The sequence below is a fragment of the Melopsittacus undulatus genome, chromosome 2 (assembly GCF_012275295.1).
Source record: "Melopsittacus undulatus isolate bMelUnd1 chromosome 2, bMelUnd1.mat.Z, whole genome shotgun sequence".
Lineage (NCBI taxonomy): Eukaryota > Metazoa > Chordata > Aves > Psittaciformes > Psittaculidae > Melopsittacus > Melopsittacus undulatus.
Window position 1 is genome coordinate 116,997,728 of NC_047528.1, and position 21,433 is coordinate 117,019,160.

The 21,433-nt window shown below is 45.7% G+C and overlaps 1 protein-coding gene across 1 annotated transcript in view; it reads left to right on the forward strand.

Moving 5' to 3' along the window:
- EPHA1 (EPH receptor A1) overlaps window positions 1–21,433 on the forward strand; it is a 29,528-nt gene continuing 8,095 nt past the window's right edge. Inside the window, exons 1-6 of the mRNA XM_034060059.1 lie at window positions 1–283; window positions 3,386–3,453; window positions 13,487–13,762; window positions 15,354–15,744; window positions 18,857–19,012; window positions 19,980–20,312. Coding sequence (XP_033915950.1) covers window positions 190–283; window positions 3,386–3,453; window positions 13,487–13,762; window positions 15,354–15,744; window positions 18,857–19,012; window positions 19,980–20,312 — 1,318 coding nt within the window. The 5' untranslated portion in view covers window positions 1–189. The remainder of the gene's footprint in view (window positions 284–3,385; window positions 3,454–13,486; window positions 13,763–15,353; window positions 15,745–18,856; window positions 19,013–19,979; window positions 20,313–21,433) is intronic.

The following is a 21,433-nucleotide window of genomic DNA, read 5'->3' on the forward strand; positions in this document are numbered from 1 at the left end:
AGGCAGTACGGCTTCTCCACCCACTTGCCTTGATCTTTCATCATAACTGTGGGCCAGGCAAAGGAGGTTGTGCAATGTGTGCGCTCCAGTCAGGAGGCTGCAGGAGAGGTTCATGCACTGCGAGCAGGAGCCAAGGCTCAGAGGCCTGAGCAGGCAGGGGCTGGGAGCCAGGCCCCCTCTCCGGCCAGGATGGAGCTGAGAACCTGGAGCAGTGGGATCGACCTCTCCCTTGGGCTCCTTCTCCTTTGGGCTCTCCTTCCTCCCGAGGTGCCAGGGAAAGAAGGTAAGCGTGGGACCCACCAGTTGCTCTGCCTGCAGGGTTGGGTGGGCAGGTAGAAAGGGACCTCTTGGAGTGGCAGGGAACAGGGTCTGGTCAACACGTGTGGGTCCTCGGGGATACCAGAGGGATGGGGGTCTCTAGGGAGGGCAGGTGGGTGCAAAGGAAGCAAACCTCCACTGAACCACGGTGGCTCAGGGAATTGAGTCCAGATGTGTCTCCCCCTTCCCAGTTGAAGCACAAATGCCTCTGCATATCCAGTGATCCAAGGGAATTCTGTCTCTGTTTGCCTTAAACACAAGTGTTGCAGATAACAAGTTTAAACACAATCTCCCAAAGTTCCCCCCGCCTCCCGCTGCCAACACCCCACAGTTTCCTCGGGAAGCCTTTTTGGGAGTTAACCCTTGTGAGCAAGAGGACAGTCATTTTTGCAGAGGCTTGGAAGGTGAGACAGTCTCCTTCACTTACCCCACTGCTGGAAGGCAGAGCTGGGCTTTACATTTGGCTCTTCCACCTCTTTTCTTAAGACTCGCTTGCTTCCCTTCCCTGTTCCATACAGTCCCTTCTATTGGACGTAGTGATCTTTTTTTCTTCCATCTTGGCACAGTGGTTATGAAACATCCGGGGAATGGAAATTTTTAACAGAGAAGCATGAAGGAGTAAATCCCTGTTCTGCTCCTTCCCTCCTCCTGCAGTTAGTTCCTGCCGGAGACTTCCACTCTGTTTTGCACAGTGAGAGGTGTTGGGACTTTTCAATCCCAAGGACAGCCCCCTCATTTGCTGCTGCAGGCTCTCGATCCAGAGGACTTAGTCGTAACTAGCAGTTCGGCCATGGGCTCTTCTCAGACTCTGTGGGTGCTAAGTGCTCTTTTAAGGCATTCTTGACAAGCACATTTGTATCAAGGATCCGGCTACATGGCCACAGCTAGCAGACATTGGGGAGAAGGCCAGACTAGGTGAGAAGCAGGTTCTGATTTCCATGAGTGTGTGACCAGCAGTTGGCAGTAACAGACAGGGACTTAACCTGCCAGCTTCTCCCCTATCTCAGCCATCTCAGTTGGGCTGTGTCTGTGATGCACTCTTCCTCAACGTGTCTATCTGGGAACAGCTCATTTCCCCGGCATCCTCTTTTATCTGAAGTCTTTCTTCTTCCTGAGGAGACCTCCTCCCATGTGGCCAGGCAGCCACGTGAATTCCTAGCAGTGAGTTCATGGACCCAAGAGCTAGCAGCTGCTGACTACCTGAGTACTCGTACTCCCTGTGCTCTTGTAGTCTTGCTGACACATTCCTGCTTTCCTTGGAGAATCTCTGTTGCAGGTTTCACTTTGAGAGGTACTTGTTGAGAACGGACTTTGCACTGGGCACTGAGCAGCTGAAGCCCAGCAGCATGGCAGATGGGCTCTGCAAGGTTCCTATCCCAACCGCTTCAGAGTTCCTTTTCCCTTGCTGTGCTAGAACTTGCCACGCAGCCCCTCTCACCTCCACATCACTGCTTCAGGCCTGATGTGCGTGGGATAGATATTATCTGGGTGATGGTTCTGGAAGGACAGGCTACCTCACCCTGGGAGCCAACAACACAAGTATCGTATCTCGAACTGAGGGCAGAAGGGAAGCGAGTGAGGAGCCTTGTCTGGACAGGGAGTCTGTGGCTAACAAGGTTTTGCCATATGACCATGCTGTGAACTTGCAAAACCTGGATTCCTGCTTTTCCCTTCTCCCCATCATGAAAGAGTGTTTCAGAGGTGAGAACAGCAGCGCAATCCTTCTTATCTCTGATTCTGGGCCCGCAGCCTGCTTCCTCATTCCACAGGACTCTTGCTGATCTGCGCTTTAACACTATTACTTATAGTTGGCAGGCAGTATTTGTAAAGCAGTCAGATGAGGGGGAGGAAATCTGGTTATTTAAATACCATTTAAATAATGCCCCCCTCCTACCTTTCACCCCCAAATTCTTTTCTGAGATGGTTTAGTGTGAGGTGTCCTTGCCCATGGTAGGTGGGGTGGAACTGGATGATCTTAAGCTCTGTTTCAACCCAAACCATTCTATGATTCTATGTTTAGAAATAACCCCTCTGAATACACCTGCAGGCATCCAAAAGGGAATCCAAGGAATTTTTCCCGTTTCCTTATGTTCCCATGCAATAGGTGCACCAAAACTAATAGTCTGTCCTGGCAACACTGGCAGACCCAAAGGCAGGCAGAAAGCTGCACATCCAGCAGTGCAGCTTACTTTCCCTTCTCCCTGTTTGCTTACAGAATGATAGATTTTTAACTTCTCTTCAAATCAGGACTTCAGGGCAAACTCTGATCCCATTTCCTTACTTCTTTGAGGGATAAAAATGAACATACCACTGAATTTCTCCTTTATCCCATGACTCCAGGAGCCAAGGCTTAACACAGCAATGAAGAGCAATTCTGCAAGAGATGGCAATGCTATGGCTGGGAGCCACTATTCTCTGGCTATCATGGATAAAACATTGGGGGGGGGGGGGGAGAGTGAAACGATTTCTAGCCCATAGTGGACAGCCTGGAGCAGAGGCAGAGGGCTCAGCAGTTCATGCATCTGATGCCTCTCCTGTTGTTTGGGTGCTGTGACAGTGGGAAGTCCCTTCACTGCCTCTGTATTTCCCCACTGCGTTTCAAGTACTGAATAGTACCTCTAGGCGACACTGATTGATCTTTTGTGTTGGTAATTTATGTGATTGCCTACCTCTACATCCATTTTGTCTGATGTCTTCCTATTTGGAGGAAAGATGTGTTCAGCTGCTAATGCTGGGTTCCCATTTCAATAGGCTGCAGCCTCTTGTTCCCGTTTTCAGGCAGCTTTAGGAAGCACAAGAATTTGTCAGGGTTGCATTTTTTATATGTGAGATGAGAGAGGCAGGGGAGGGGGGCTCGAATATGAGGAAAACCTGACTCACTGCACTGACATGTATCATTCCCATCCTCTTGCTGTGCTTTCTGAAGGTTAAAGGTCACAAAAGACGTGGGTTGAGAGAGGAAGTGCAATCTTTGTATTCTGTGACAAAAAGAGGATGAAGTTATTCCATGGGCCATGTAAGCTGGGTCACTGACTTTTCTCCCCTCCACTCTTCTTTTGGTTTTCAGTGGATCTGCTTGACACAAGCACTGCACAGGGTGAACTGGGCTGGCTTCCAGACCCTCCAGAAGTAGGGGTGAGTACACACATTCAAGGAAGGGGAGCCACTGGGAGTACTAAACATTGGAAAAGCATAATTTAAGTTGAAATTTCACTCTGCCTCCCAAAATTGGGCTTCTGCAGCTCCAGCCTCTCCTGTGCATTGTATGCTTTCTAAGCCTCTCTCCCTTGCAGCCCCTTCACCTCTGCAGCCTCACCTGCTAGCCAGCTGTTTAAGGACTGATGTCTATTGGCTTCCAGTAACTCCCAGTGATGAAATATGTCCTTGAAATATATTGTTTCCATGAAGTAATAAAAGCTAATGGAGAAAAAAAAAGGGAAAGAAAATCATCACCCAGTTTTTCCATTCTAACATGTTGCAAATGCATCTTATGTCTCCTTTTCCAGGCAAATAGCCATGACAGATTATTTCTGTCTCCTAGTCTCTCAAGAATTTAGCATCTTTGTCTGTTTAAGGTCATGGTGTCTTTTCGCCCCTTAGGTATTAAACTGAATGATTCAGTTAAACGTTTTTGAACTCAGCATCTGACTTAAATAGCTATTAACTCTTGGGGCAGCAATCTGGCCTACTGGGTGGGCTGCAAGGTTGTAGAACTTTACACACATCTGATAATGACAGAGGCACTTCCTTTTGCTTCATGACTATAAAATTGAGTTGATGGAAGTGCTTCAAAATCTATTCCTGAAACCACTGCACAATGTACCCCAGAAGGCAGCTGAGCTCTCAGCTATTTTTGTACAAGCACAGCTATTTTGTATGAAGCTGAGCAGTCCCTCTAGCATCACAACCTATGCTATTGAAGGAGGTTTCCTTTGTAACAGAAGGACTGTGGGAGTGGTGGAAGGAAAAGGGAATTCAGGGACTTTGCAGTAGTTTAGTTAGAAGGATGTATGTTAGTTAATACATAGTTCCATTTCCTCACCCATGCTCTTACCTTTCTAGCAAGTCCCAAGGTCTCCTGTGGAGAAAAAGTCTTTACCCTTGCTGCTTATGAAGTAGACCTGGGTTCAGCCTGTTTCTAACTCATTATCATAACTTTCCTCTGTAATGTGCTGTGGCTGGTTTAAATCCACCCCCAGCCTCCTCCTGGTAGTCTTTCTGGGTGAACCAGAGCCAGACAGTGAGGTTATCCTGTACTGGCACAACTGCACTTGTTTCATTAGCACAGCTCTTTTGGTTATTATTATACCCTAAGCAGAACAGATGCCCTCGTGAGACATACATGGAGATGATGTTTTGCCTATTGTTCTCTTTGTTGTCCCCATCAACTGTCTGTGTGGTAATTTCAACCCAATACTATGCTCTAGGCATGTTCAGGATGAAGTCTGCCCTCTCATAAGAGACTGGGAAAAAACACTGAAAAGTGCATTCTAAAACTAATCTGATAGAAAGAAGACAAAACCTTTGTTACAGAACGTGTGATTTGTGCACAGGAGGTTCAGAGCAGTGCTAGGAGCTGGCATACCCTTGTGCTTGTGATATACCTACTGCTTAATATACATACATTTAAAATACAGTAGTTGTAACTGGGAATTTTAGAGGAAGCTGGAAAATGTGGCCTGAGAGCAAGCCAAAATAATAGATCAGAATACTGAGGCCTGATAAACTAAGAGAGGTGAAGAATGGATTCATTGACTTTTGATGAGCAATTCTTTTGCAGGGATTTGTCTAATGACGTCATTTCCCAACCACTATTAGGTGGAAAGCTGACAAACTGCCAAAAGCAAAATGGGTACAATGGGTGATTCTCTTGGAATCAGGACTTTGAACAACTGCTTCTGAAACCATTCTTCCAAAAATGAAGAAGTAAATACATTTGAAAGAGAACCGAGATGAATTCAGAGCATTCTCTGACACAAAAGAGCTAAGATTCATACTGAATACCTGACTAGTTTGATTATTAACAGACTGGAAATGTCAGAACTGTATTGCATACAGAGCTGAAAAGTGTATTTCGTGTAACACTGCTACTTGTGCCTAACCTCAGATGCCAGAGATCTCCCATATATTAGCTGGAGTTGTGTCAATATGGCTATCACACAGAGGTGGCATTTGCTGTGAAGAATCTACATGCTTTATATGGACAAGGTCTCTGATCATAGCCCAGAAGAGGTTGGATAATGCTGTGGAGGCAGAATTATACCTTTTTGTTTTCTCCTTTCTGCTTTCAGACAATGACAATGGATTGTCATATGTAATTGTTTCATGGTTAGACTTGGTCTGCATCCAGTACAGACAATGCTTCTGCTAACACATGCTCAGCCTAGGAACACCACGCTGTATACCAGTCAGTTCTGGGCAGCATAGATACTTTTGCTGGACTTTTAGAGTATGTTAACTGGTATTTTGCCTAAGCTTAAAGGTAGTGTTTAACTGAAAGTGTACTTTAAGTAATGTCTGTTGAATTTCGTTTGCTAGAAGGTCTGTGCTATCTTGCTTTGTAGTAACTGTTTAGAATTCACTTGAAGCTACTATTGAAAACTAAGCCCTTTAAAAGGCAGACTGTAGTTCCTACAGTCACTTTCTTATCTATCTTTCCACCTTCACCCTCTCATCATCTCTTCAAATTTGCCTTTGAAGTTTTGAGACAGCAACACACTTGGGCATGGGAAGGTGTACTACAGTACTACTGGTAGATTCCCATCCTTTAACATGCATTAGAAAGCTAATGATACATTTTAACAATACACGTGCATTTTAACATTAGAAAGCTAATGATGACACCTTGGAAAGTATCAGGAGTCCAGAATTCACTTACTCTGACATTTCTTCAAGGCTCCCCACGCTGCACAAACAGCCTGACTGCTTGAACTGATTTAAAAACACTGAAACTGACGAAAAAGGACTTCTCATATCTCACCATAAACAAATTCAGTTACCAGGCAGAGTAGCATTGCTTCTTAGCAGCTTCTAAATCATAGAATCACAGACTGGTTTGGGTTGGAAGGGACCTTTAAAGATCATCTAGATCCAATCCCCCTGCCACAGGCAGGGACACTTTCCACTGGAGCAGGTTGCTCCAAGACCCATCCAACCTGGCCTAGAACACTGCCAGGGATGGGGCAGCCACAGCTTCTCTGGGCACCCTGTGCCAGCGCCTCAGCATCCTCACAGGGAAGAGCTTCTTCCTTGTATCTAATCTAAATCTACCCTCTGTCAGTTTAAAGCCCTTACCTCTTGTCCTGTCACCACCTGCCCTTGTAAAAAGCCTTCATTCTTCTTTAGCTGGTATGTTTTCTTGGGAGGCATGCTTTACAGCTGTCTTTGCCTGTAAGAAAGTCCTTTTTCACAGTAACTTTAAGTTGGATATCTGTTATTTCAGAAATCACATGAATTCTGCTGCTGCCACTAATTCCCAAACTGTATTACTACACATTAAACATACGGCAATGCTCAATTCTCTATTGGTAGCTGGTTTATGGAGCTTATTTTCCCCCAATTACATTCCTGCATGGATCATAGTATTATTAAAGCTGCCATTGTTCTCAATCTCCTATGAGAGGAGGACATAATCTTTTTTTCTGCTTATTCCATACTCTTGCTTGCTTCCACATGTACTTCAGTGTTGCTCTCAGTTTCTACCATGTCTCTCAGTGTGCATGGCACCTGATCTCCTCAATATTTCCAAAGTTTACTTTCCTAGTAAATCCCAGGCATAGTACAGATTCCACACTTCTTGGAGGACCATGCTCTAGGCAGAGGTATCTCAAAGCTCCAGCTAACTTGTGGTGCTTTTGTGTTGACATGAGGAAGTTCAGTGAATCTTGCCCATTCTCATTCACCAGCTATAAAAGGGTGAATCAGCTTCCCGAAGCTGCTAGGCAACAGTGCTGTCACCACTGTAGTGCCTGAGCAGCCATGGTGATGAATGTCATGGTTGTACAGCATCTTCACTCTGGCTCAGAACATGGTCACAACACTTGGTTCACTAGCATTTGTCCCTTTTTCCTGCTCAGATCTTATTCACTTGGAAGAGCCAATCCCTTAAGTATCCCTGATACTTAAGCTGAGAGCAGCCTGAGATATACACTACTACTCTATTCCAGGTCTCAGGTTCTATTCTATTCTATCATCCGGAGATGATGACATCCCTTGGAGTTAGATCTAAAAGACTTGCACTGTCAACAGTTGTGCAAAGAGATGCACATAATAGCATTTCTGATGGTTATTTTTCACACCAGCTTTGGACACTACAAAAACCTGTTTGAGACTTACTCCACGTAAGACTATCTGAGCAAGACACCAAGAAGTCTCACTAAGTAAACTGCCCAGGTTTAATGAAATAGGAGTGCTGTGCTGGAACCACTTGCAGGTTGAGGGCTGTGTGGCCCACAATACTATTTTTCCTCATGACCAGGCCTATATGAGCAGAAGTGGTGGAAACAGAAACCAGACATCATCAGCTGTTATTAACATCTGGGACCTCTTATTCTGGTGGAACACGACCTCACCTTGCTAGAACCACCTATTGTGTGGCCACTGATATAAAAGTTGCTGACAGATCACAGGTATTTGATCTGGTCTATTACCTAAAGAAAAGAAAAGATGAGCAGTGTAGAATCTGTGCTATGTCTGGGTTTTACCAGGAAATCATCCTCTGATTTCTTGAAGGGTTATTTCTATTGCTTCTAAGGCCTAGTTCCTGGTTTCTCTATGCCTGACCTGGAGCTTTTCAGCTCCTCACCGTGACTTTCATATGGCTATCTCCTTCAGCTTCTTTTCTCCAGGCAGGTTCAGTCATCTCAAAGAAAAGGTATAATTACTCTGTCAGTGTGTGGGATTCCACCTGAACCATCTTTAAAAGGAACTTATGCAAACAGAGCAAGTATTGTCCATTGTCATCCGATTAATTTCCCAGGTTCTCTGAAAATACTGGAAGTATACTTGACACAGCATACAAAACCATAACTAACACCATATGATGCGCTTTGCCTTGAGGGGAAAAAAATAGTCACTTCCACTACAATGGATTCTATGCAAGGCTCAATATAATGCAAAGTTAACATGAGAGCTAATATTTGCCTTATTGGTAATACGACTTGAGCCATGAGTTCTGAACTTTTAAGGTGTACCATCTAATTTTCCACTCCTGTCCTTTGTGTAGATATTGATACTGTTGGTGGGTGTTAGCAAAATAGGTATATGTGAAACAAGTGTTCCAAGACAGCTGGGTGAAATGTTGGACTAGAGGATCATTATCTCTCATGTAGTAACATCTGTTGTGACCAAAACTGTTTTTGTGCAAGACCTTCATGTGGGCCAGACTGTTCAGAGGATGAGCAGACAGCAGATCCTGTGTTTGATGAACAGGCTTTGTAATCAATGCACTAGAGCTATGTGGCTCACATTAGCACCTTATCTTCCTGTAAGAACCACAGTACAAATTAAATTGGAAAGAAATGGCTGGGCTGGAGACCTATGTGCTAGTGCCCTAAAGGACAAGTAATTACACAATTTAGTTGTTCCTCCCTGAAAATAACCAATGGCTCATTATGGTGAAAAAATGTATCATCCCACCCAGCAGGACACTGTAGACAAAATAAGCATCACTTTATCACATCATCACAGAGTCTTTGACACAACTGAAATCAAACTTCCCTGACCACTGCCAAACAATTAAAGAAATAAAACCAGCCTCTTTGCTGTTTTCAGGTTAAGCTATAGGACTCATGAATTTAAATTTCTGTATTTCACCACACTTCATCATTATAGTCTAAATTGTCTTTCCCACCAGCTAAAGAATTTGCAGGACTGTGGAGAAACTTTCAGTACAGGGGCACAGAAACTTCATTCTGGAATACTGCCAGAACACCACTGTGGTGCTGCTATTTTTGACTGGCTGGTTGAGCTTTACCTACTGACACATTTGTGTCACAGGTATTTCAGCTGAAGAGAACCTGTTCATCATATTACAGCAGGTATTAGCACACTGTCTCCACTGTCACAGTCTTTCCACTAAGACACTAAGAATGTAGTACAGATGAATCTGTAATGTACAACTGCCTTCAACTTTTAATGCATTCCAGGAAGGTTTTCCTGGTCATGGTAGCATGCAAATGCTACTATACAAAAGTCAAAGAGACTCCACAGGCAAAGGTGCTGCTAGGGGAAGGAGGCAGAAAGCATTCAGTGGTGCGTGTTCTGCTATGTGATTTCAGGCTTGGCACACCAGTGACGTACTGGTGCTGTAAAAGATCATGTTTTGGGGGCCCTGTGATTTTTCTTCAGGAAGGGATTTCATGGATTAAAATGGTACTCTGAATTCTACTGCAAATTTGATGGGAAAGAGATACACTCACTAAGAACAGGTATGCTGTAGCTGGCTGTACACTCCAACGGTCTTTTCATCTTGGTGCAACCCTCTAACCCAAATTTAAACAAGTTACTTTCACTGTTTTTCCCACATAACAATAACAAAGACTAAAACCAAAAGGTACTGCTTTTCTGATGCCTGCAGAGCCTGAAACAGGAGCTCCAAGAAGACATACAAAATATCTCTGTTTCCATCTTGTACCTTATGGCAGCTCCTAGGAAGAGTAGCCCACAGATGGGTGGAGGACTCTTGACACAGTTCTAACCTGGAGTGGTCTCATCTATATTCAAAGCAGAATACACCTTCCTTAGGCTTCAAAGCTTCTAACTGTATAATCAGTTGAGAGTTGATCAAGAAAGATATTAAAAGGCATGTACGTTATCTTATCTTTGGAGTTTTACTCACATGGCAGACTAAACCAATATTGTTTACTACAAGTGTCTACTGGTGCCCTTCCAGACTGTCATTCAAGGCATTCTGAACTGCCTTCATAGAGACAGCTTGTCTCCACCACTGTTTTCTTCATACTGAATCCAACCCAGCAATGGGGGGACAGTTGTCCCCCTTTTTCTTACACTTGCAATGTTCTGAGGTTATTGAGATAATACTTTTGCTTTGAGGTTGTCGCTCACTTAACACTAATTGTTGTGCTGAAATTATTTTGCTCTGTATTATACCACCACACCAAGCCTTTATGAACAAATCCCTGGAACTAAATGCCTGTGTTATTATATGGGTTCCTGAGAAATATAGAACACCACCTGCTCTCAAATCCAGTGCCTACATTCTTACACTTTTTAGACGATCAAAGCTACTAATTTATGGCTCTCTCCTGAATGCACTGGCTTTTGTTTTCTTAGCAACTTTTTAAGAACTCTAAAAGGTTTTCTAGTTTAAAACCAGCTTAAACATAAAAAAGAGTCTAAATTTAATAGAGCTTAAAAGGAATTTTAAAGAATAAAATCTGAAGACTTGAAGAACACTTTAGCTTGCTTGGAATAGGGAATTGGACTAGATGATCTCCAAGGGCCCTTTCCAACCTAGGTCTTTTCTATGATTCTGAATCTCATGAGAAAGTTTTCTGTAGCATCATAAACCTAAAGTTCACTCACTGTTAAAATGAGGAATTCTGACTTGCACTGTCCCCCACTTCCCCTAAAAGAATATTTCCCATCCTATGGTCTAACTGGTGACTGGAGTAAGGATAGAGTATCTTGAATGAAATGGGTAGGAATATTATCAAAGGAAGTTGGTTCAGGTGTCACTGGCAAACTAGAGAACCAAGTGATTAATATTGATTGAGCCAGACTTTACCACACGTTCATTAACAACTTATGTTAAAAATCAGAGGCATACCTTTGATTTTGCAGCAGATTCTTAAAGGATGGGAGACAGTTGCCTAGCAGCTTCGCTCATCACCCTTCCATTGTGTTGTACGTAGCAGTTTTCCTCTGCTGCTTTGAATTTAAAAGCTTCCCTGAATAACAAGAAGAAGTCACAAGCATATTTAACAATAGTTCTGTATTGTTAGCATAAATAATAGCCTCATTTTACTTCCTTTACCCACCAGCAATAGAGCCTGGAAAACCCAAGTCTGACTCCCTTGTTATTTCTTTGCACCACGCTGCATATGAAACTGCAATAGTCAGTGCTAAGCATCTTTGCCCTGAAGAGCTTCGGTCTGGAAGGATCTGGGCTGAGATGAGCTCAGAAATACAGGAGTTAGCAGCTGGATTTCTTCTGACATTTTTCTGCTAGAGTTGTCACTGTTGAAAATGAAACTTTGGTTCTGTATCACTTAAGATTTGAAAATGGTCTATTCAGGACACACATCACAATAGCTCATGTCTCTCGGTGAGACATGCAAAAATTGCTTTCTGGTGACACCTGTCTGTGCTACTGCCTTAGGATAAACTGCTAATGGAAACTTGTCTAACTCTTGGCCTTCAAATGCAATTATGCCTTTCCCATCAGCTTAGTGGAGGCAGACTCCCATGGAAAAATGCTTCTAAAAGCTAGTCCTAACATTGGCAGTTTCTTATGAAAGCTACTTTGCTCTTACTTTCCTTTTTAGCTTCTTTTCGTCTATTTCAGTACACTTCAGGATGTGTTGTAAAGTCATAATTTCCAGAAGATTTTAAATGAAATAGTGCAAGAGGTGATTTAAGTGATTGCCCCTTCTGGTTGAGCCATTGGGAGTCATCAGTCTGTTTCTTTCTCTTGCTATCCTAAATCCTCTGACTTCCAGTAAGTGAAAAACATGCAAAAGTGCAGAAATATGCCAGATGGATCTGATTAAGAGGATGGGGTAACACTGGAGATTAATTACATGGAGAAAACCAAAACAAGAAGGGATATATAGATACCATTCACAGAACTTCTTAAGAGAATACTACTATTATGCACTTAGGTGAACGGCTGGAATCAGCCAGATAAAAGCTTGTGCTATTAGCAGTGCTTGCTAGCTTGGAGACAGCACTCCGATAGTTTTCAGAGCAGGGCTGCATAGGAGGCATGCTCTACAGCATGCCTTAAAAGCAGAGCCTCCTTTGGCACTATGTGGGTCTACCTCTTGCATTCCACTAGCAGAGGGACCTGGTCTGTGAGGGGCTGCAAGGTTGTGCTGTGAGTTCAGGAGGTGTTGGTGCTGGATGAATGTGACTTGAGAAGCCTCGAGTAATATAGAAACTAAGGCCTTGTTTAAATTGCATCTTAACCTGGGATGTGATTTAAAACCAAGATGCTTAAACTTGTGTGAATACCTATGTAGGCACTTGTTTCAATTTGATTTGATTAAACATTTAAAGCATAACGAGAAAGGCAGTCTTAGCATGGCAGGGGGAAAGGGATCTAAGTTATTTTCCCTGTGGACAAAACCTTGCTTTCCAAGTTTTCAGTTCTCATGTGCGACTTACTCAAAAATGAGTATTTGCATTTCATACCTGACCTGGTGAGGAAACAAAACCAGAACCACATAAAATTCATCAAAATACATTAAAATATGTATCAGACCCTATGAGATTCAGACAAATGGTATCAGTGAGGTCACATAACCACTTGAACCCATGTCCTCCTCCCAGCCGCTATTTGTCTGAGGAAGAAGTAGAACCCTATATGAAGTCAGGAAAATCAACTGAATTTTAATAGTTAAATTAGGGCTTGCAAAATATCACACTTAAAGAAGCTTGAACTCCCAACTAAAAAGTGCTTGCTCTAGAACAGTCCTTCTGCAGCTGATATTCTCTCTGTTGCTGGGCATCTTTTCTCTTATCCCAGAGTGCTGTGCATTATTTTCAGGGGCAGATAATAGTCCTGATATAGTATGTCCTACTGTACACTTTGAATGTAAATAGTGGCAGAGAGAAGTGGCCCGTACCTGGGATTAGTGGGTCTTTTTCTCAGTCTAACATAAGGCAGTGTATGAAAAAACAAACTGTAACTAAGGTAGGCTAAAAGGCATGTGCAAGGGTCTGTGAACAGTGGTTCCCTTCAATTTCTCATAACTCAGATCCTAATTACAGTATCCTCTTTGCTCCTTGTGTAAAGAGTTTAGGTAGATATGGGGTTCTAGATCAGATGCAGCTTCTGCTCAGTGTAAGGGACCTTCTAGCTAGGCAGGCTTTGAGCCCTGGATGCTATATGAGAAACAATCTTTTAGGCAAGATTTTGTCCTGCTTGAAGCAAAACTTTTCTCACATCTGTCTAACAACGTGTTTTCTTCTACTCTGGATGCAGTGGAGTGAAGTGCAGCAGATGATAAATGGTACCCCAGTCTATATGTACCAGGACTGCAGCGTGCTTTCCGAGGGTGACACTGATCACTGGCTTCGCACCAACTGGATTTATCGGGGTGAGGCAGCCTCACGCATTTATGTGGAGCTGAAGTTTACTGTGAGGGACTGCAAGAGCTTCAAAGGTGAAGTGGTAACCTGCAAAGAGACCTTCAATCTCTATTACATGGAGTCTGAACAAGATGTCGGGATCCAGTTCCGCCGCCCACTGTTCATTAAGGTCTGTAGTGCTGGGGGTGAAGACTGACTCATGTCTTTCAGCTTAAACTAGGTGTGTCTTGCTGACTGGGGTAGGCCAGCAGAGCCAGCATCTGGGGAGGGGCATGGATAGTTAGCACTGCCCTTAGATTAAACTTTGCCCCTATGCCCTCTGTGATGCTCAGACCAGTCTGCCACAAGAGGCACAAGAGTTTTCAAGTGAGATCAGACTACCTTCATTCTATGTAAGTACTTATTTAACTGGAGACCACCCAGGTAAGGATTCTAAAGGGTTGTAACAGTGCTGGATGGGTACAGCAATTTTTGGAAATAGTAGAGGCCAAAGGAATTTGATTTGCCTTGGGTAATAAAGCAGATTAGACCAAGTTAAGAACGGAATCCAGTTCAGGTCTCTGTGCTCTTGATCATTTACTTTGATTGTTACAAGATATAGGTTCTTATTTGCTAAAACTGGAGGTGATGCCTTGCTAAAATGAAATTCTCCCTCATGTGAAGGTATTTAGCACTGCTATGTTTTAACTACTGTTTCCCCCAACATAGTGTCCTCTTGCCATGGAAACATTTGAATTGCAGAACAGGGAACCTCAGCTTTCTTGTGGAGGAAATTCTATAACCCAGTTGTGTCCTAAAAGAAGCCATTTGACTGCCCTTTCCTCTGCTGTTTAAATGACATGTGATGAAAACAAAGAACAGTAAAGGCCATAACAGGCAGAGCAGGAGAATCTGGTAACTGATTCCCCTCCCTCACCAGTGCTCCTTCACCTCCCCTGCAGCCTACCACGTGAATTTGTATGATACCTCCACAACTCCTAAACCTGCCTAATGATCCCACTGCCAGATGTGGCTGCTGTGCAGATCCTTTCATCTGCCATCCAACTACACAGAGTGGGTGGTTTCATGCAATAGGGAGGGCGTGCAGTGGAATCACTTAGGCTCTCCCTCTGAGAAGAAAGGCCACCCCACCTGCAGTCCAGCAGGTCTTCCATATTACATGTCACAGAGGCCTTTCCAAGCATCAAAAGCATCTCTTGTCACTCTCACCCTCTGTTTGTGGAAGCAGGGGGAATGTAAGAGTGTGGGAGCTTTTTCCACCCAAGTATCTACAGTGCTGAAATATGTTGTGTGCTCCATGAGAAGCACCTTGCAGTAGATAATCTGATCTGCATCAAATACAGCCTAGAAACAGGTGACTAATTCACTGGTCAATTTAAGATCACAGCTCCAAGCAGTATTGTGATTTTACTGCATACAATTCACAAATTAAAATATCACAGAAAAGATATTTGCTCCATTAAGGGGCTGTTACTAAAGACCTCTAAGATCAGAGACCCAGAACATAGGGTACTGTATAACACCAGTGAAGGACTGCAAAGAAGCTGAAGAGATGATGGAAAGTATACATGCAAGGAAGGCTGTTGATCCCACTGTTAACACCACTTCCAAGTGCAAAGCAAACATACAATGTTTTAGAAGCAGTTGACCATACAGCCTCTAAAAGGCTTTAGTGTAAAAGAAGTTTGAGAGGCATGGGTAGCTCAGCTGCTGTTACCTGCTTGGATGTTGAAGCTGTTGTCCTTTTCTCTTTCGCTCAGCTCAACACTGTGGCAGCAGATCGAAGTTTCACCAGCAGAGACATCGAATCGGGTGCCATGCAGCTGAACACAGAAGTGTGCCCCATTGGGAAGCTGTCTCGCCGGGGCTTCTATTTGGCTTTCCAGAACTCCGGGGCTTGTGTGGCCATGGTGTCTGTCCGGGTGTATTACAAGACTTGCCCAGAAGCTGTGCGGGGCCTGGCCCGTTTTCCAGAGACATTAGCAGGCTCGGAAGGGCTGACAGAAGTACCTGGGGTCTGTGTGGAGTATGCAGCTGAAGAAGAGGGCTCTCCTCCCCGGATGCACTGCAGCACTGATGGCGAGTGGCTGGTACCCATGGGCCGATGCCTTTGTGCAGTGGGGTTTGAGGAAGTCGATGGGAGCTGTGTAGGTGAGTATGCAGACAGCCCTTGGCTGTAGGCCACGGGAGAGGTTCCAGGGAGGTAGAGACTGGAGCATCTATGAGCATACAGTGATATAAGCAGAGTTAGTATGGTCTCCCTCTGTCTTGCCTGCCCTGTGTGCCTGCTAGATACATCTTATACCTCCCCTCCCATCCTTAGCTTCTCTTTTTCAATTGGGATTTTTCTCTTTGTGTCAGGTGTAAGACCTGTGCACACCTCTCCACTCCCTCTTGGGCTTCATCCAGAACCTTCAGCTCTGGAGCTAGTTTTTGCGAGCTGTAACTGTGTGATTGACACTGACTCACTCAACAACTGGTTCCCAACCCTTAAATGGCAGCCTTGCTCTCTCAGGGCACATGGGGTCAGATGCACGGAACAGCGTATTTGGCTGTGACTAGAAAGCTGAGAGCTGGGGCTGGGTGGGGGTACACACACAAGTTTCTCCTCTGTGTCCCCTTCTGCTTAGACTGGGATGGCTCTTCTGCCATGGGAAACCTAAAGCACATTGCACAATGCATAGGTGCCCGGCTCATTTCTGAGGAAGAGCAATTAGCAAGCATAGGAGTCACTGGATACCGGAGCCACAGAGCAAGCCAGGGTTGTTGGGAGCAAGCAGTGCAGGGCTATCCCATTGCCAGAAAGGGCACAAAATTCACTGCTAAAGAGCAACTTTGTGTGTTTGTCAGAATAAGAGGGTATGTGTGGTTTTGGGGGGATATGTATTCCTACAGACTGGGAGGTAAAAGCACATCTGCTGTTGTTGTCAGAGCTATAGGGCACAAGGCTCAGGCATAAGGAAAACCGAATGTTTCTCTGTTTCTCTGCTTTGTTCTGCCTTTGCTCCCCTCCAAGGCTCCGGTGCTTCCATGAATCCCTGCTGCCAGCTGCTTGTTTCGCTTGGGAAGCTGGTGAAGGTTGAAGCACAAGATCCTGCCCTCCTGCAGCAATCCCCTCGCCTTGCACAGCCCAGCCAGTTTTTTCCACTTGGGTGCTACAGAGCAATCCCCGCCCTTCTGAGAGCACTCCCCTGGGAAGGGGCAGGGAAGCTGTCATGCCCAGACAAGCCCTGACTGCTATCACAGCACAGGTTCACTCTACATCTGTGCTTTCATCCCACTCCGCCCAAGTACAGCTGCAGCCAGGAGTGTCTTTTGTAGGACTAGGGAGGTCTCCCAGGAGAGGAAGGGAAGAGGGGAGAAGTTAACAGGGTAAGGAGAGGTTAGTTCATGTCCAAAGTAGTGTCTTATTGGAGGACCAAAGGAGAGGGTGAATGGAGGTTGCCTGTGGGTCCCCATCCCCAGTGGAAAAGACCAGTCATTGTGTAAGGGACTGGGAACAATTCAGGTCAGGATAAAGACTGAGGTCACAGCTTCTACTTTGTCCTGGGGCAGAAAGGATCAGGCATTGTGCAAAGGACTGGGAGCAGCCCAGGTCAGGATGAAGTCTGAGGTCACAGATTCTACTTGGTTATCAGAAGGACTTCTTCAAACTTGTAAAGGGGGATAGGATGGAGGAGACCTCCTGGCAGTGTCTTCTGGTTCTGAGGTTTGCCTTAAGTAGGAACACCAGGAAAGCTGAACCTTTGCCTCAGTAGGGAAAGGAACCTGACCTATGTTAGAGGACAGGAGGCAACAGAAAGCTGTCAAAGGCTGAGGTTCTTACCAGTTCACTCAACCTCTCCCTGAATTCCCAGCCATATAAAGCTCTGCTGGGTACATAATGGCTCAGCCACCCCATGATCCCAGAACAACTGTGCTTGCCTGCATTACATCTCACTATTTCAGTGTTGCAGCCTTTGCTACTGATAACCCCTGAGCTCTGTCATTAACTTCCTCAAGTATGTAATGTACCTATTTACCATGAAGCTGTGGCTCCCTGATGGGCTCTGCAGGTGGCAGGTGAAGCAGGCTCCATGGCAGCTCAGTCTGGTGCCTGCTGGCAGTGTCCCGATGAGCCTGGGCACAAACAAGGAGCAAAGGGATGATCCCATCCCTCTCTGCCCTCTGACGCCTGAGCCGTGCCGAGCAGGCCCTTTCCCAGGCCTGTTTTCCCCAGCGGGTCTAGAGCGGGTGCCCAAGGGCCGGTTAAACCGGGGGCCGAGGGGCTGCCGGCTGCGCTCCCAGGGCAGCCCAAGGCCTCCAGGGAAGAGAAGCTGGCACCGATGTCAGCCGCACCCCACAGCCCCCGCTGCCGGTTGCGGCTCCCACCCCCGGGCCCACCGGGTGCTCCGGGGGAGGCTCCGCACCGCCTCCGGGGCGGGACCAGGCCGGGCCCGGCGGGCGCTGCCGCCTCCCCTGTGCTGTGCCGCCCCCTGCCGGCCGCTGCTGGAACTGCGGCTGCGTGCGCCCCGCTTCCCCGCTTACCCTCCTGCGGTCGGGCGGCTCCGAGGACGCCGGTTCGAGGCTGACCTGGGCTGGTTGTGGCCAAGGGTGGATGGCTGCCTGCTGTTGGCCGTGGTCGGTGCTCCTGTGCCTCGCATTGCTCCCGGAGCCTGCCGCCGTGCTGCCGGGTCGGTCGTGCTTGGAGCCGGGTCCAACGGTGCTGCCTGCACCTCCTGCCTGCTTCGGTTTAGTGATGCAGACACAGCCTCAGGTGGTGTGACCTGCTCCAGACGGTTACCTCCTGTGCATACATGTCACCTGTGCGGGTCCCTCCTTGTGCTCCCTCTTTCCTGGGTACCTGTGTGATGCCAGCAAACAGAGGACGTTGAGGAGTACAAGGACTTGGAGCATCTTATTTATGGTGTGGAAGGCTTGAAGGGCAATGTTGGGACCAGTCTGGGTTCATATTGAAAGAAGTCTCAGTGATCAACCAGCTTCTATTTTCATACAGCATCTGTGATGAATGACATCTCCCTTCTTCAGTCTCCAAGTCCTATTATAACACTGCTCCTACCCTGAGTTTGCATCTCCCCTCTGCTCTGATCGGGCTAAGGTGACCTCCAGGTGTCCATTCCAATGCACCTATTTCTGTGAGCTAAGAAAACAGACAAAAAACCAAGCAGATAAAAGTGTGCAAGACACTGAACAAACCCTGCAGGTGGTTTCCTGTTGATCTTGGTTTATTGTTGAACTTACCATTACTTGTTTCTCTTCACAGCCTGCCAGCGAGGATTCTACCGTCACTCCCTGGAGGCTAAACACTGCCTGAAGTGCCCCCCCAATAGCTTGTCCGATGAGGCAGGGGCTACATCTTGTTCCTGCAATGCAGGCTTCTACCGAGCACCTTCAGAGGGCCAGAACGTTGCCTGCACCCGTGAGTCACAGATAGAAAGAACATTATCTATAATGTATCTATGGCTATATCTGTATATCTGTGTATCTGTATATCTATATATCTCTATGTCTCTATATCTCTGTATCTATGCAGACTGGGGGATGAAATTATTGAAAGCAGCCACACAGATAAGAGCATAGGGATACTGGTGGGAAAAATTGGACATGAGCTGGCCATGTGCACTTGCATCCAGAAAGCCAGTTGTAACCTGGGCTGTATAAAGAAATGCATGGCCAGCAGGTCAAGGGAGATGATTCTCACCCTCTGCTCTCATGACATCCCACCTGGAATACTACATCCAGCTCTGGTGTCCATAGTACAAAAGAGATATGGACCTGGTAAAGTGAGTCCATAAGAGGGGCACAAAAATGGTCAGAGAGTGGAACACCTCTCCTCATGAAAGAAGGCTGAGAGAACTGGGTTTGTTCAAGCCTGGAGAAGAAGGCTTCAGGGAGATCTTATTGCAGCCTTTCAGTACTTAAAGGGGGTTTATAAGGAAGGCAAAGAAAGACTTTTTACCAGGGTTTGTAGTGATGGGACAAGAGGCGATGGTTTTAAAGGGAAAAAGATTTAGATGGGACATATAGAAGATACTTTTTACAGTGCAGGTGATGAGACACTGGAGCAGGTTGCTGTGGATACCCTGTGTTTGTAAATGTTGGATGGGGCTTTCAGCAAGCTGATCTAGTGGAAGATGTCCCTGCCCATGGCAGGGGAGTTGGACTAAATGACCTTTAAAGGTCCCTTCCAACCCAAATCATTCTGTGATTCTATGAACAAGGAGATGGGAGAAAACAAACCATTGGGAAATGGAGGTGAGACGTCAGAGAGGGAGAGACTGGGGGGACAGAGGGCTCCATTCCAAATGCATCAGCAGATGGGAAACTGCCACAGTAGTTTCAGTATTAACAACTGGATCTAATACTGTCTTTCTTGCTTCTTGTAGGCCCCCCCTCAGCTCCCCGCAATGTCAGCTTCTCCCTTATTGGCACACAACTGAGTCTGTGGTGGCAGCCACCCAGTGACCATGGTGGGCGAAAGGACCTGACTTACACAGTCTTCTGTCAGCGGTGCCATTTCCTCTCATGTGAGCCATGTGAGGCTGGGGTGGTGTTCTCCCCCAGTGCTTCTGGTCTCACTAAACCTGCTGTGGATGTGGACGGCCTGGAAGCTTACACCAACTACACATTTGCTGTGGAAGCCCATAATGGTGTCTCAGGAATGGGACCTGCTCCACAGAGAACTGCTCCAGCTGTCTGGGTCGCAGTTGGACATGCAGGTTAGCAGAAGCAGAGAGTTCTTCCTGACAATAGGAAAAGGAAGAGGAATCTCTGTGAATGTTTAATGTTTCTCCACCTTCTCCTTCTGTCTGCCACATGTGTCGGTATGGTATCATAAGGACTCTAAGGTACCTCTGCCTCTGGCATGTAAAGTCCATCAGTCATATCCCTTGCAAGTCAAAACAGCGGTAATCATTGCCCACCAAGGGCTATGAATCCACCAAGAACTTCAGAGAGGTGAGAAGGATGAAGCCCTCCTTGTCATACACTAGCATAGTCCAGCCTAAGTATTGTAACCTGTGTGACAGGAAGAACAGGGACTGTGGCATGAAATACTTCCATGACCCAGATACTGCAAAAAGTCTAACCAAACACAGCAGTAACCCTGAAAAGATAAGAGCTTTGAAGCATGGAGAAGTGAGGATGCTAAAACCATGCAGGTTATGACACATTTATGTAGTCTAGCTTCAAGCTGGCAACTTTGGCTGTCCTGTGAATAATTTCCAGAGTGCTGTGAAAGGTGATTTTAGAAAAGGGACATCCCAGTGCTCAAAAAAGCCCTTGGTACTTCCCCCAGGTTCTGATTTGGTGACAAAATAGGACTTTTCTTCCTGACACTATGTGGGGGCAGCACAACAAAAGTAGAGGTACTTTTGGCTCACCTCGTTATTACCTGGTGATGATGAAGGACAAGGAGAGAACCCAGCTGGATCTTCAGTTGACTGTTGAGGATTATCTTCTCATTCACGACCAGCATGCATTTGCAGTCAGCTGAAAGATTTTGAGCATTGAATTTCACTGTACCCTCATGAAACTGAGCTGCATTCATAAATCACACAGGATAAGCGTGTTGCTGCTGCTGTAAGAACATAATATCCTAACATCTTTATTTTAAATTGAACACTTTCTGTGCAGGGCTGCATTAAATGTAATTTCTTGGAACGCTGATTTTGTTTTGAGGGCCAAAGCTGTGCTTCCAGTGTTGGGATAGAAGTGTACTATTAATGGAAAACAACTCATTACAACCAAAGACCTCATTTCCCTTTCACCACAGAAAAGAAGGATGAGGGAGTGGGAGTGCCAAGGAGAGTCAGTTCCAGCTGCATGGTATGATCAGAGA